This window comes from Piliocolobus tephrosceles, chromosome 3 (assembly GCF_002776525.5).
Source record: "Piliocolobus tephrosceles isolate RC106 chromosome 3, ASM277652v3, whole genome shotgun sequence".
Taxonomy (NCBI): domain Eukaryota; kingdom Metazoa; phylum Chordata; class Mammalia; order Primates; family Cercopithecidae; genus Piliocolobus; species Piliocolobus tephrosceles.
This window is the reverse complement of record NC_045436.1, coordinates 42289677-42306455: the sequence shown is the minus strand read 5'-3', so window position 1 is coordinate 42306455 and position 16779 is coordinate 42289677. Positions and strand designations below refer to the sequence as shown.

Genomic DNA, 16779 nt, shown 5'->3' with positions numbered 1-16779 from the left:
TCTATTATCACATTAAAAAATAGGATAGATAATTTCAAAATAAAGCATGGTCCTTAAGAGTGAATAAATTTAACTAAATGAAAAATTCACATATCTTATCTGAAATGCTTTGGACCAGCAGTGTTTTGGATTTCAGATTTTTTCAGATTGGGGAATATTTGCATTATACATATCAGTTGAGCATCTCAAATCTGAAAATCCAAAATCTGAAGTTCTTCAAGGAGCATTTCCTTTGAGCATCATATAAGCACTCAAAAGTTTTCGGATTTTGGAGCATTCTGAATTTCAGATTTTCATATTTGGCATACTTAATATGTAATTTTGGTTTTAATTTCTCTGCTGATCTGAAGAAATTTCACCATAGAAGAATTCCAGTTCGCAAACTGGTATGTGAAATCATTTGTGCATCTGTCTCATCTCTTCTCTCTTTTGTTTTTTTCTAATGGTTTTAGATTTTTGCTTTAGGAATTCAAAATCTAAACAAGGCAAATAAGTAAATAGGCATAATACCATATGAATGCTGTAAGAATACATTGGGAAACAAAAATAAATGAAGGTCTCATAAATTAGGTAAAAAAAAAAAGTTTGCCCATGAGAAAGAATGGGGAAAATTATAGGCAGAAAAATCATTGTAGCTGAAAGCACAATCTATGCATACAGCATATTCAAGATAGCCTCTACTGTGTACCAAAAAATAAAGAGTAGTTATACTTGGCTGTAGAGTAAGGTTAACTTTCTCTTCATTATTCTTCTCTTTTATGAACTTTAACAATAGAGCAAGCATTAATTTAATGATCAGGAAATGTTTTTTAATTTCAATTCTATTTTTTATCTTTTTGAGACAGAGTCTCGCTCTGTCACCCAGGCTGGAGTGTAGTGGTGTGATCTCGGCTCACTGCAAGCTCTGCCTCCCGGGTTCACGTCTTTCTCCTGCCTCAGCCTCCTGAGTAGCTGGGACTACAGGCGCCCGCCACCACACTCAGCTAATTTTTTGTATTTCTAGTAGAGACGGGGTTTCACCCTGTTAGCCAGGATGGTCTCAATTTCCTGACCTCATCATCCGCCCACCTCGCCCTCCCAAAGTGTTGGGATTACAGGCGTGAGTCACTGCGCCCAGCCTTAATTTCAATTTTTCAAGTAAGCTTAGGAAGAACAAACAAAAGGCCTATTTTTCTGGTAGAGAGCAGTTTGGGTCAGGTTGTAAAATACAGATGTTAATGACTGGGAAGTAGGCAGCGGAGGTCAAGCTCCAAACAGATGATACCAGGAAAGGGGCTCATAATATTCCTTCAGTGTCTCCGTAAGAATCGTGGGCTAGGTGTACTCAATGTTGCAAGCCTCCTTATCCATATGGTCATTAGGCGGAAATTCCCCAGGTGGCAGTCACTAGCAGGTCAAATGCTTAAATATAATGCCCTTTGGAATCAGAAGGACCAAGGTTAGTATCTCCACACTACCACTTAACTAGCTCAGTGAGCCTGGGCAAATTAGCCACTTGACTTTTTCATCTGTAAAGCGGAAAAATGCCTACCTCTCAAAATGTTTGTGCAGAACAACTTACATAATGTAGGTAATGAACTTAGTACAGTGCCTGTCCCCCTGAAAATTACAATTATAATATAAAACGCATTTGTATATGTAATTGAGAAGTAGATATTTGTTTGCTCTATTGGTTTAAAGGCTTTAAGCATATAAAACTCCTTTGTCAACTAGAATGTCAACTTTTTAAAATTAAATGAGTGCAAATGTTTAACACGAGTTTCAAATGTGGAAAGCACATTCCGTATTTGTGGTTAATTCTAAAATTAAGCTACCTTTAGAATGATATTTCTGTAGGATCCAGAAATAACAAAGCGGCCTAGCCCCTAGATTCCAGCAACTGACAGAAAACTAGGTGGAGGTTTCCCATTCTTCCCTGTCTTGTTACTCCAGCCGACTTCTGTATCCACTCCAGATTGAATAGGGGATGTTTTGTGTAGAGATGGGCCTTCTCTCTTTCAGTCCAACTCTGAAGTAACCGCCCCTTACCCAAGTTTTCTTTAAACTGGCATAACTCCAGCAGAAGAATGTAGTAGGTGTGCCTCAAGTATCCTCAAACAATTCCTGCAGCTTCCAGAATCCTTGTAATAGCCCACTAGACCACCTGCAGCAACTCCACCCACTTCCATGCACCTGCTCTTCTTTCTAACCCCAGTACGCAATCCTGCAGCCCCGCCCCCGCAGCTGACCAATCAGAGAGAGCAAAGTGAGCCGGATGGGGCGGGTCCAGTTTGCCGCTGACGACGAATCACCTATCTTAGACCTCAGGGGCGGAAGCGGAAAAGAGCTGAAAGTCCTGGTTTGGCCGTGGGTTCCGCCGTAGGGGATGTCCCGTGCGAGTGAGTGAGCTTCTGGGGCCTTACCTACTAGTGGAATCGGGTGAAGAGACGCCTGCCAGTGCGGGAGGTAGGAAGCTCGATTCCCCAAAGAAAAGAGCGAGTGGGCAGGCAGCTGCGAGACAGAACCGGAGTGTGCAGGGTCCCTAGAGGCCGGTTCCTGGTCGGTGCTGCTCTGGAAGCCATGGTGCAGGCAGAGCTCAGGGCGATCCCCAGGTGAGGGCAGCGGCTCTGCCTGGGATTCCACCGCAGTAGAACCGGGTAGATGCGGGGTGGGGAAGAAAGAATGTTGCCTGCACTGCTCCCCAATAGCACCCTGAGCGGCTACATTTGCAGGAGCAGCAGCAGCAGAAGACACAGCGCCGGTCCAGGAGGCGGCTTGAGCTGTTCGTAAAGTCGCCCGACAGCTTTTTCTCCGTAGTATGCGAGTTGACAAAAAGCCAGAGAACAGGGCTCCCCATTACAATCTTTTCGAGCTCTTTTCCCTTGCTAACCGGATCTGATTGTGCGAAAACATGCCTTGCACTTGTACCTGGAGGAACTGGAGACAGTGGATTCGACCTTTAGCAGTGGTCATCTACCTGGTGTCCATAGTGGTTGCGGTTCCCCTATGCGTGTGGGAATTACAGAAACTGGAGGTAAGAGGGTTCTGCACCATCAGCCTCTACACTTTCTTCTACCCATCTGTGGTTGGGAAGGAGACACCCTTCCCCCATTTCTGCTCTGACAATCCTGAAAACCATCTAATGTAAACGACCCCACTCTTAGGATATAAAACTCTCTAATTTCTTGTTCACGGTTCTTCAAGTCATGCTACAGGTGGAGGTGAGACCGGGTCGAGAAAATAGAATATATTAATATAGCTGCTTAGAAGGGCACTGTTTTGCAAGTATTCATCAGTTCCCTGAAAATAAGGTCATTTTATTAATAAAATCTGATCTGTTCAGATATTGGACTAAACTAGGTCAAATAAACTACCTTGAAAACCATGTATTGAATTTTATTAGTTTTTTACTAGCTTCCTGAATCAAAGGATTCTAGTTGTTTTAACTTTGGTGTTTGTTTTTACTGTGGAAATTAGCCCTTACCCAACAAAGGTTTTGCAAAAACCACCTTATATATATTTTTTGATGTCATATGCTTATTGTGACATCAGTAATGTACTACAAGCTGGAAAACCCCAAGGTAAATAACTCAGATATAAATATTATATAATGAACTTTAAATTCGGGATTAATAAAACCCACCAAGTACTTTTACAAGGAACACCTATTACAAGAACTATAACAAGACCATGACTATTTTAGGTCCTTCTTTATTGTGGAAATGATTTTTACATAAACTGTATTTAATATACATTTGTGTTCTCTATTTAGACTAAATTATTTTCTGATGACTTTCCCATACTAGCATAGTCCATATAGTTGTTTGTTTGTTTGTTTGTTTTTAAGACAGAGTTTTGCTCCTGTTGCCCAGGCTGGAGTGCAGTGGTGAGATCTCGGCTCACCGCAACCTCTGCCTCCCAGGTTCAAGCGATTCTTCTGCCTCAGCCTTCCTAGCAGCGAGGATTACAGTCATGTGCCATCACACCCTGCTACTTTTGTATTTTTAGTAGCAACAGGGTTTCTCCATGTTGGTCGGGCTTGTCTCAAACTCCCGACCTCAGGTGATCCGTTCTCCTCGGCCTCCCAGAGTGCTGGGATTACAGGTGTGAGCCACCGCACCCAGTCCCATATAGTTATTTTTTGTTGTTGTTGTTTATTTTCGTTTTCTTTGAGACAGAGTCTAGCTCTGTTGCTCTGGCTGGAGTGCAGTGGCGTGATCTCTGCTCACTGCAACCTCCGCCTCCCGGGTTCAAGAAATTCTCCTGCCTCAGCCTCCCAAGTAGCTGGGATTACAGGTGTCCACCACCACACCCAACTAATTTTTGTATTTTTAGTACAGACGGGGTTTCACCGTGTTGGCCAGGCCGGTCTCGACTCCTGACCTTGTGATCCACCTGCCTTGGCATGAGCCACTGTGCCTGGCCCATATAGTTATTTTTAATGGCCATGTAATATTCTGCTACATTAAATATTTCCCATTTGTTAGATATTTAGGTTATTTCTACAATTTGTCTACAAAAACTTAGGTATAAGCATCTTAATACATTGGGTTTTTCTTACTTTGAAATATTTCCTTGGAGCATGGTATAGGAACTACTTTAAAGGTTAATAATATGCGTAATATCAGTCCAGTTTAAGACTTCTCTTAGTTGTTAGTTTCAACTGTGGTTTTTAGGTGTCACTAGGTTTTCTATGTTTTTGTTTTTGTTTTTTTGAGATGGAGTCTCGCTCTGTCGCCCAGGCTGGAGTGCAGTGGTGAGAGCTCAGCTCACTGCAAGCTCCGCCTCCCGGGTTCACGCCATTCTCCTGCTTCATTCTCCTGCTTCAGCGTTCTGAGTAGCTGGGACTACAGGCGCGTGCCACCACGCCCAGCTAATTTTTTGTCTTTTTAGTAGAAACGAGGTTTCACCGTGTTAGCCAGGATGGTCTCCATCTCCTGACCTTGTGATCCGCCCGCCTCGGCCTCCCGAAGTGCTGGAATTACAGGCATGAGCCACCTCTCCTGGCCAGGTGCCACTAGCTTTTTAAGAAAAATTGGAATCTGCAATCTGTACTGCTAACATCCTAAGCCAAGTTCTCAACATGTCTTGCTTGGTCTCTTCTTAATACACCAGCCGGAGTAACCAGTTAAAACATGGTACATTATGTGTGTCCTCTTAAATCACTTCTGGTCCTAGAGTAAAGGCCAATATTCCTCACGGTGGCCATCAGGGTCCAACATGATCTGACACTACTCCCACCCGATCCCCCTCTGACTTTTTCTCCTCAAGTCCTAGGCTTCCACTGCTCGACTTTGTTCAAACATCCCAGGCATTGGCCGGGCAGGGTGGCTCACGTCTGTAATCCCAGCACTTTGGGAGGCCGAGGCGGGCAGATCACAAGGTCAGGAGATTGAGACCATCCTGGTTAACATGATGAAACCCCGTCTCTATTAAAAAAAAAAAAAATTAGCCGGGTGTGGTGGCAGGCGCCTGTAGTCCCAGCTACTCGGGAGGCTGAGGCAGGAGAATGGCGTGAACCCGGGAGGCAGAGCTTGCAGTGACCCGAGATTGTGCCACTGCACCTCCAGCCTGGGCGGCAGAGCGAGACTCCATCTCAAAAAAAAAAAAAAAAAAGTCCCAGGCATGCTGCCTCCTTGAAGCTTTGCATGAAGTTTCCCCTTCTCAGAATGTCCTTTCCCTAGATATTCTTCTCATTCCTTTATGTTCTTCAGGTCGTTACTCAGATGTCACCTGACTACTCTATTTAACATTGTCAACTTCCCCTCCCCAACTTTTCATATTCCTTTCTCTGCTTTATTTTTTCTTTTCCATAGGACTTACCACCATCTACCACAATACATATTTTACTTCGTTTTTTTTTCCCCTTCTTTCTGCCCAAATGAGTGAGTCCCAGTGATGAATCAGGCTTTGTATACTATATGAGAGAACACTTACCTCCATAGAACTTAGTGGTGGAGACAAAAGGAACCAAAAAAAAAATCAATAAAATTGTATAAAATGCTGTGGAGAAAACCAGAAAAGATCTGAGAAGTTACCATGCAGGGCAGTCTAATTGCATAACTCCAAAAGACCACTCTACCAGCTATGGAAAATAAAGCAGAAGTGAAGGGAAGTTAGAAAGCTCTTTACAGTAGTGAGAGGTGGTAGGTGCCTGGGCTACGAGGGTTTCTGGCCCCGGTAAGGATAGCAGGAATGGAGATGGAAAACTGAATTGTAAGTATCCTTAGAAGTGAGCAAACAAGACTTGGCAGGAGATTGGATTCCAGAGGAGAAGCAATGAGAGAAAGGAAGAAATCAAAGATAATTCTGAAGTTTTTTATTTGAACAACTGTGTAAATGGTGATACTAGTTACTGAGATAGAAAATTTGAGGGTTAGGAACAGGTTTGAGAGAAATTGAGTTCTGTGATGGACATTTAGTTTAATAAGAGACATTCAATAGGCATGTTAGATATGCTGTTGGATATGCACATCTAATGTTCAGAAAGATTTGAACTGCAGATATAAATGTGGCAGCTTATCTTGGTCTGCCCAGACTGCCGTAAGAAAATACCATAGCCTGAGTGGCTTAAACTACAGAAATTTATTTTCTCACAGTTCTGGAAGCTCATCCCATGCCCATGGTGGAGCATATACTCATTTATTAGAATGGTAAGATGACCATCTGCCCTGTTTAAGCTGTTTTTCCCACTCTCTTGGCTGACCATGTATACCTGAAGTGAATGTGCACGTGATGGCATGCTGCTCTAGTCTTTTTACCTCAGCACACTTTTTTTTTTTTTTTTTTCCCAACCTCAGCACATTTACCTCATGCCCTTGGGTCAGTTCTACTCTCTCCCCTCAGGAAGACCAGGCCCAGAAAGCAATCTCTCCTATTCATCTCCATTCTCTGTTTTGAAGCATTTTGCTGAGGGAGAGTTAACTTATTCTTGGATGCTTGTCTTTAAGGGTTTTTTCTTTCCTTTCTTCTTTCCTCAAGTTACCATAGAAAAAAATCTGTTTATCTCCTCCTCATTTCATGAGCCAAAAAACTCAACTCATGGCTGATAAGATTAATATTACTGATATCTATATCAGTGTGTCTCAAATTTGAATAAATTATTTAGAGGTAAACATAAAATTAAAGAATTATATTGATAATTTCTGCAGATACCTAGAGTTATTCTATTATAATGTTACTTAAATATATACACACATAAAATAGGTTAAATTTCTTATGCATATAACTTTTATATAGCTCAAAAATCAAAACAACTGTGAAACCAATAATTAATGACATTAATTTGGAGAGATGATGTTTTTCTTAAACTAAATTACCACTTGCAATGTAAAAATGATACTACAGGATTTTAAAATTTGGCCTGCAATGACCAAGTCTCTAGTCACTTGTTTTATGATTGTTTAAAAAACAACTTTCTTTATAGCATACTGAGGACACTTGACCTTCATTAGTCACAAGCACATCATTTTTCTCTTAAGTGTACCACCAAGTTGTAGTTTTTGGAACTAAAGCAATCAGAAACAGCAATTACTTGGCACTACTTTTTTTTTCTTTTTTTTTTTTTTTTTTTGAGCCAGGGTCTGGCTCTGTCACCCAGGCTGGAGTGCAATGGCATGATCATGGCTCACTGCAGCTTTCACCTTCTGGGTTCAGGTGATCCTCTGGCACCCAGCTAATTTTTTGTATTTTTTGTAGAGATGGAGTTTTGCCATGTTGCCCACGCTGGTCTCACACTCCTGGGCCCAACCATCTGCCCGCCTCAGCCTCACAAAGTGTTGGGATTATAGGCATGAGCCACCGCCCCTGGCCGCAGTACCATTCTTAATGATCACTTTATAATAAAGAAGATCTGGAATATGCTTATCCTATTATTATTTTATTAGATTGTCACTGAAATTTCACTTTCTTTGGTTTCAGTAACCTGTTGTCCACAATGGTCTGAAAATAGTAAATGGAAAATTTCAGAAATAAGTAATTTATAAGTTTTAAATAACTTATTACAAAATATAATTGTTCTATTATTGTTAACCACTTACTGTGTGTCCAATTTATGAATTAAACTTTATCATAAGTATATATGTATAGGAAAAAACATAGTATATGCATATAGGATTTGGGACTATCTACAGTTTTAAGCATTCACTGGGGGTCTGGGAACCTATCCCCCACATATAAGTGGGGACTACTGTATTCAATTTTAAATGAAATGGATAAAAGCAAAAAGCCCTGTAATATGAGTGCTCACATTCCTTTTAGAGTCTTCACCTCCATATATTTGCTTTTCATTTACTGTTTTGATTAACGCCCCCACAATTAGTAAGACTTTGTATTGGCTTTTGGTTTGTTTTTGTTTTTGAGACAGGGTCTCTGTTGCCCAGGGTGGAGTACAGTGGCACAATCATGGCTCACTGTTGCCTTGACCTCCTGGGCCCAAGCAGATCTCCCACCTCAGCCTTCCTAGTAGGTAGGACTACAGGCACATGCTTCCACACCTCGCTAATTTATTTTTTGTAGAGATGGCATCTCGCCATGTTGCTCAGGCTGGTCTAGAACCCCTGGGCTCAAGCAATCATGAGCCACGTCACTCAGCCCTTTTCAAGCTTTCTATACATTTTAATGTAGAAATTTATTGTTGTAAAAAATGCATTTGTTCTCCATACTTTTGTTTTCTATCTCTTTTATCTTTGGCCCCAGGTAGAGGAAGAAAAAGTCTTGTTCAAACAGTGAAACTGGGCCGGGCATGATGGCTCATGCCTGTAATCCCAGCACTTCAGGAAGCTGAGGCAGACGGATCACTTCAAGTCAGGAGTTCCAGACCAGGCTGGTCAACAGGGCGAAACACTGTCTCTACTAAAAATACAAAAAAATTAGCTGGGTGTGTAATCCCAGCTATGCGGGAGGCTGAAGTAGGAGAATCACTTGAACCCCAGAGGCAGAGGTTGCAGTGAGCCAAGATCGCGCCACTGTACTCCAGCCTGGGCAACAGAGCAAAACTGTCTCAAAAAAAAAAAAGAAAAGAAACAGTGATACTTAAAAGTTGCAGACCTCAGTTCTATTTTAATTGTACACTGCTCAACCCTTCAAGCATCAAAAATAAATGCCCACCTTTTTCCCTTAAAAAAAAAAAAAAGGATTCATACTAAAGTCCGCCCCCCCAAAATTTTACATTTTTAAATTTTTTAAATTTTTTTTTTTTTTTTTGTAGAGACAGGGTCTCACTTTGGAGGCCCAAACTGGTTTCAAACTCCTGGCCTCAAGTGATACCCCCACCTTGGCCTCCCCAAGTGCTAGGATTATAGGCATAAGGCACTGAGCCGGCCAAGCTCTTTCGTTTTAATATAAGAATTTATACTAACATGTTATTTTGTTTCTTAAGGTTGGAATACACACCAAGGCTTGGTTTATTGCTGGAATCTTTTTGCTGTTGACTATACCTATATCACTGTGGGTGATATTGCAACACTTAGTGCATTATACACAACCTGAACTGCAAAAACCAATAATAAGGTACATCTTAATATATTTTGATTCCACCAGTGTTGTGTTGGCTTACTTTATAAATATGACATAAAACGTTTTAAATTTATGTTTTCCTTTTCCAATAGGATTCTTTGGATGGTACCCATTTACAGTTTAGATAGTGTAAGTATATTTCATTTTTATCTCATTAACTAAGAACTTGTTTTATGATACTATAATTACAGAATGCTTAATGAAAGTTATTTTATTGACAATAAGGAGTCAGATTAATAAGAAAAGTAAAAAGATTCACTTGTTTCTAAAGTTGATAGAGAATATAAAGTATGATAATTAAAATGTAAAATGTGATATTATAAATGTTTAAAAATCTATAGCTGTTTGCTTTCTTTTAAACTTTCAGATTGGTAAAGAATATAATATTTTAAATTATATTACCACTCTTTTTATTTATTAAGTCTTTTATTTGAACCAAAAATTTTAAAACCTTCCCCAATAGATACACATGAAATTGTTATAGATGACTGCTTCTAATTTGAGTAAATATAAAGAAAATATCTTCAGTAGCATTATCTGTGATCATATTAAGAAAAACTTCAGATTTAAGAACTTAAGTACTTATTTTAGCTTCTCTCTTTGTTCATTATTTACCCCCAACCACTTACGTTTTTGTTTACCAATATCTAAGATGTTTATTGCTTTTAAAAATTCATTTCACAGATTGATAGCCCTCATAATGATAAATTTTAGAGAGTCCTATGTAAGTATATGACAAGACATCTAAAGTGTAAAAATTAGCTTATTGTGCGTACCATGAATGGAGTGGTGATTCATTTTATCTTAGCTGCAACTATCTTTTAACATCTGTGCTTTTTCATAGTGGATAGCTTTGAAATATCCCAGCATTGCAATATATGTGGATACCTGCAGAGAATGCTACGAAGCTTATGTAATTTACAACTTTATGGGATTCCTTACCAATTATCTAACTAACCGGTATCCAAATCTGGTATTAATCCTTGAAGCCAAAGATCAGCAGAAACATTTCCCTCCTTTATGTTGCTGTCCACCATGGGCTATGGGAGAGTAAGTATGTTTGGTTTAATTCTTCTATGTTTTGGTTTTTCGTTTAAGCAGAGTTTTTAAGTAGCAGTCAGCTCTTTACAAGGTAGTACATTAAGTATTAATAGCAGAACAATAAGTATAAGATAGAGTTCCTGATGCAGTTCCTAGTTGTTTGAAGGCTAACAAAACACAGTTTTGTAATCCCCACATATATGTTAGTCTTTTTTACATTATTAATCCCAAATCCAAAAATTAAAGGATTGCAGGTAAAAACAGTAATCATTTAATCAATATGCTTTTGCAGTTGAGAACCAAGGTCTGCAGATCTTACATAAGAACACACAGCTAGTTAAAAGACAAAGACAAGATAGTCTAGATTGTAAAACGGCATATGATATGAAGTAGGAGCAATAAGTAACAGTATTTGGCTTATTATATGTTCATGTAGGACATTGAACATATCGCTTGCCTTATTATATGTTCATGTAGGACATTGAAATTAATGTCATTTCATTTTGAAAAATTGAGGTTACAATTGCATTTATTATACAAATGAACCATTTGGTATTTTTCAGCAAGCAAACATTTGAAAACAGTGTTTTAGAAAGATTAATTTTGCAATATCATAAAGGATGAATTGGAGGGAAGAAGATTCCAGAGATGGGGAAATAGGAGTTTATAATAATCTATTTGTGAAATAAAACTGAAAAGGAGGGATGAGATTGGAATAGAAAAGAAAGGCAATAAGAGAATGCAACTGAAAAATCAATAGGACGCGTCCACTAATGCAACCACCCAAGGGGTTCACTTTGCCAGCCACCTACACAGAACTGATTCATCGAGAGGGGAATTGCAAAAGATAAAAAGTAATTCAGACAGAGCCAGCTGTGCGGGAGACAGGAGTTTTATTGTTACTCAAATCAGTCTCGCCAGGCATTGGGGAGCAGAGTTTTTAAGGTTAATTTGCTGGGTAGGGGGAAGCCAGTGAGCCGCGAGTACTGATTGGTGAGAGGTGAAATCCTAGGGAGTCGAAGCTGTCCACTTGTGCTGAGTCAGTTCCTGGGTGGGGGCCACAAGGTCAGATGAGCCAGTTTATTGATCTGGTGGTGCCAGCTGATCCAACAAATGCAGGGTCTGCAAAATATCTCAAGCACTGATCTTAGGAGCAGTTTAGGGAGGGCCAGAATCTTATAGCCTCCAGCTGCATGACTCCTAAACCATACTTTTTTTTTTTTTTTTTTTTTTTTTTTTTTTGCCAAAGCATTTATTCTGGAGTTTCTCAGCCTTTTTTTTTTTTTTTTTTAATTATACTTTAAGTTCTAGGGTACATGTGCACAACGTGCAGGTTTGTTACATATGTATACATGTGTCATGTTGGTGTACAGCACCCATTAACTCATCATTTACATTAGGTATATCTCCTAATGCTATCCCACCCCCCTCCCCACAATAGGACCCGGTGTGTGACGTTCCCCTTTCTGTGTCCAAGTGATCTCATTGTTCAATTCCCACCTATGAGTGAGAACGTGCGGTATTTGGTTTTCTGTTCTTGCGATAGTTTGCTGAGAATGATGGTTTCCAACTGCATCTGTGTCCCTACAAAGGACACAAACTCATCCTTTTTAATGGCTGCATAGTATTCCATGGTGTATATGTGCCACATTTTCTTAATCCAGTCTGTCACTGATGGACATTTGGGTTGATTCCAAGTCTTTGCTATTGTGAATAGTGCCACAATAAACATACGTGTGCATGTGTCTTTATAGCAGCATAATTTATAATCCTTTAGGTATATCCCCAGTAATGGGATGGCTGGGTCAAATGGTATTTCTTGTTCTAGATCCTTGAGGAATTGCCACAGTTTTCCACAATGGTTGAACTAGTTTACAATCCCACCAACAGTGTAAAAGTGTTCCTATTTCTCCACATCCTCTCCAGCACCTGTTGTTTCCTGATTTTTTTAATGATTGCCATTCTAACTGGTGTGAGATGGTATCTCATTGTGGTTTTGATTTGCATTTTTCTGATGGCGAGTGATCACGAGCAGTTTTTCATGTGTCTGTTGGCTGTATGAATGTCTTCTTTTGAGAAGTATCTGTTCATATCCTTTGCCCACTGCTTGATGGGGTTGTTTTTCTCTTGTAAATTTGTTTGAGTTCTTTGTAGGTTCTGGATATTAGCCCATTTGTCAGATGAGTAGATTGCAAAAATTTTCTCCCATTCTTTAGGTTGCCTATTCACTCTGATGGTAGTTTCTTTTGCTGTGCAGAAGCTCTTTAGTTTAATTAGATTCCATTTGTCAATTTTGGCTTTTGTTGCCGTTGCTTTTGGTTTTTAGACATGAAGTCCTTGCCCATGCCTATGTCCTGAATGGTATTGCCTAGGTTTTCTTCTAGGGTTTTTATGGTTTTAGGGCTAACATTTAAGTCTCTAATCCATCTTGAATTAATTTTCATATAAGGAGTAAGGAAAGGATCCAGTTTCAGCTTTCTACTTATGGCCAGCCAATTTCCCCAGCACCATTTATTAAATAGGGAATCCTTTCCCCAGTTCTTGTTTTTGTCAGGTTTGTCAAAGATCAGATGGCTGTAGATGTGTGGTATTATTTCTGAGGGCTCTGTTCTGTTCCATTGGTCTATATCTCTGTTTTGGTACCAGTACCATGCTGTTTTGGCTAAACCATAATTTCTAATCTTGTGGCTAATGTTAGTCCTACAAAGGCAATCTAGTCCCCAGGCAAAAAGGAGGTTTGCTTTGGGGCAGGGCTGTTTCTATAGCTTTGGGAGAAACTATAAACTAAGTTTCTCTCAAAGGTAGTTCAGCCTACTCCCAGGAATGAACAAGGATAGCTTGGAGGTTAGACACAAGATGGAGCCGGTTTAGTTAGATCTCTTTCACTGTCTCAGTCATAATTTTGCAAAGGCAGTTTCACTAATAAATTGGGAATAAAATGGAAGTTAACAAGCCAAGGTAAATGGAGATAGAGTAATCAGTGTAGACATACATCATAAGAATGGCTGCATTGCCCCCTATGCAGTACAGGACCATTTGTACGATATCCTGACAAATTTTGTCTCTATTTACACCCTTGAAATGACAGGGAGCTACCTGCCTTTTTAAAATAATAAGCTACTAATGTGTTCATTTGACAAATATATATTGAGCACCAAGTACATGCTAGTATAAAGAAATACCCTAGTGCACAGAACAGCCATAGACCTCATGCAACTTACAGTTTGGTTAGGAGAGTTAGGAATTAAATGAAGACACAAATACATAGTTACTTATTTCAGGAAATGCAATGAAGGAAGAACAGGAGACCATGAGAGAATAGTAATGACAAATTAATGTAGATTGGTTATCGGGGAGACAGATTATACTCAACTCTGAAGGCAACAAAGACAAATGGGCATTTATAACTAGAGCATGTTGAGGGTCAGTGAATGCAGAATTACGAAGAGGGGACATCAGGGCTAGGAGGATTCTCACTAAACTGACTGAATAGGATTCTTGCTAAAGGCAGGCCAAGGCCTTAGTCATCAAGGGTGGGGGCTGAGGAATTTGATCAGATGTCAAAGGTGATCAGATATCAAAGGGGGCTGGGGAATGATTTAGCAAGATTCGTTTAAACTGATTGACACTCAGGACAAGGACAAGGCCCAAAGATGAAGCCAAGTTGAAAAGAGGCGTCAGAGGCTTGTCTAAAGTTTGGTAAATGGGAGTCTTTGTCAAATGAAAAACCATTTATAGGATGTTACGCAGAGAACTGGTATCTAAATTTCATTTTCAAAGATTACTGTGTTTTTTGTTTTTTGTTTTTGAGATGGTCTTGCTCTGTCACCTGGGCTAGAATACAGTGGCATGATATCTGCTCACTGCAACCTCCACCTCCCCAGGTTCAAGCAATTCTCATGCCTCAGCCTCCCAAGTAGCTGGGATTACAGGCGTGTGCCACCATGCCCAGCTAATTTTGTTATTTTTTTTTTTCTGTAGAGACAGAGTTTTGCCATGCTGGCCAGGCTGGTCTCAAGTGATCCGCCTGCCTCATCTCCCATAGTGCTGGGATTACAGGTGTGAGGATGGCTTGAGCCCAGGAATTTGAGTCTAGCCTGGGCAACATAGTGAGACCACAACTCTACAGAAAATTTAAAAATAGCTGGGTGTTGGGGCACACACCTGCAGTCCCAGCCACTCAGGAGGCTGAGGTGGGAGGATCACTTGAGCCCAGGAGGTCAGGAGTAGCCTGGGTAACATAGTGAGACCCCATGTCTACAGCAAATAAATTAGCCAGGTGTGGTGGTATGCAGATGTAGTTCCAGCTATTCAGGAGGCTGAGATGGGAGGATCACTTGAGTCCAGGAGGTGGAGGCTGCAGTGAGCCATGTTCACACTACTGCACTCCAGCCTGGGCAACAGAATAAGACCCTATATCTCAAAAAAAAAAAAAAAAGTATTTAGATAACTTGTTTCGTGCCATCCACATTCTTCTGCCACTGCTATTAAGGATGACTACGGTGAAATAATTAACTATAAATATGGTATCATTCATCAAAGTGATTTCAGTTTGGAGGCTTTGGGGAAAATCTGATGCTATTTAAATGAGTCGTTGAAATTCTAAGTTTTTTTTTCTTTTGCAGAGTATTGCTGTTTAGGTGCAAATTAGGTGTATTACAGTACACAGTTGTCAGACCTTTCACCACCATCGTTGCTTTGTAAGTACTCGGATTGTATATGAACTTTTTTTTTAATCCTTGTGCTCTTATGTGGGAACAACTAAGTAGAAAACATAGTGTTAATGTGCTTATTTATAATGCAGGTCTAATCTGTTGTAAAAAAAAAAAAAACTATATAGAAATTCACTCTATTAAAATAAATAACATGACCATTTATAGGCAAAGAATCACCACAGGGGTCTTCTAAATATTTACCTCCTCTCTAGAGCTAGCTTGTTATAAAGCACTTTGAAGATTAAAAAAAAAAAAAAAAAAAAAAACATACTTTCTTTTTCAAATACATAGCTTTACAGAAACCCTACTGCATGAAGTTAAAGTATGCTACTTTAGGTTAATTACAGTTTTGTTTTCTACATAGTTAATTTAGAACATATTAGAAGTACTCTTAAAACAGAAGTCATATTTTCTTTTAATACATTCTGTCAAGGCTTAGAATTGAGGTAAAATGGGGTATCATTAAGCTACCTGGCAAAACTATTACCTAAAAATTCAAGAACATCAAAGACTTTAATGTCAATAGATTACATGTTTTATCTCTTAGTTGTTAGTAACATTTTGCATGCTCACAGAGGAAAAGTGGAAAGAAATACCAGTGAAAGAATTCTTTATTCTGCCTTTGAGCTAGCAATTATTTAGCCATTTAATTATGAAGGCATGCTTTATTTCCCTGCAGCTTAGACTATAACAATACTGATGGTAGTACTTACTTGAGGGGATCTGGGTCTTTCATAAAATTTACCTCCAAGACAACTGAGGGGAAAAAAATTAACAACTACAGTTATATACACCAGCATTATATTATGTTTAACAATCAAGCTTTCCCGAAGTTAGACCGCATAGTTGTTTTTTTTTAAATTTAGTACTCTTTCTAGTTAAGTGTTATGTGTCTTATTTGGGATTTCCTTCAAGTTGAAGGAATAATCATATAATAACATTTCTAGAAAAAATGGGTTTCTTTCATTTTTGAACCACCTCTAGATCCAAAGTCAAGTGATTGTCAATGGATCTCTCAAATAAACTGACGTCTAAATTCTCTATGTCCAAAGTCAAGTGATTGTCAGTGGGATCTCAAATAAACTGACTTCTATAAGTACTGCTATTGCTGTATTTTAAAGTACAATTTTGATTTAGTTAATCATAGATATCTCATCTTTACTATTTTTAGAATCTGTGAGCTGCTTGGTATATATGATGAAGGGAACTTTAGCTTTTCAAACGCTTGGACTTATTTGGTTATAATAAACAACATGTCACAGTTGGTAAGTAAAATGTTTACTTTTCTTAAAATGTACTAAATTCGTATCTTCAACTAAATTTCTTTAGACAAAGTTTCTTCTTTAGGATAAGGCTTGCTTCTTTTTAATCTTCCTATAAATTAAATCTGAAATTTAATTTATAGGAAGACTTGAAAAAAACTTTAATATACATCTTAATACATATATAAAAATATAATAATGTCTTTGTTAATTATTTGGCAATTTATACCCTCACATGTTGACCATGTTTGTTCATTTATTTGTTG

At 39.1% G+C, this 16779-nt stretch overlaps 1 protein-coding gene across 3 annotated transcripts in view; it reads left to right on the top strand.

Annotated features, from left to right (window-relative positions):
- Positions 1-2273: 2273 nt before the first annotated feature.
- TMEM184C (transmembrane protein 184C) overlaps positions 2274-16779 on the top strand; it is a 21101-nt gene continuing 6595 nt past the window's right edge. Inside the window, exons 1-7 of one of the 3 annotated variants that reach the window (XM_023227368.2) lie at positions 2314-2445; positions 2712-3013; positions 9359-9489; positions 9588-9624; positions 10340-10545; positions 15162-15236; positions 16423-16516. In XM_023227368.2, coding sequence (XP_023083136.1) covers positions 2891-3013; positions 9359-9489; positions 9588-9624; positions 10340-10545; positions 15162-15236; positions 16423-16516 — 666 coding nt within the window. In that variant the 5' untranslated portion in view covers positions 2314-2445; positions 2712-2890. Of the gene's footprint in view, positions 3014-9358; positions 9490-9587; positions 9625-10339; positions 10546-15161; positions 15237-16422; positions 16517-16779 lie in introns of all 3 variants that reach the window. The other 2 variants (XM_023227361.2, XM_023227352.3) reach the window with 2 other exon arrangements.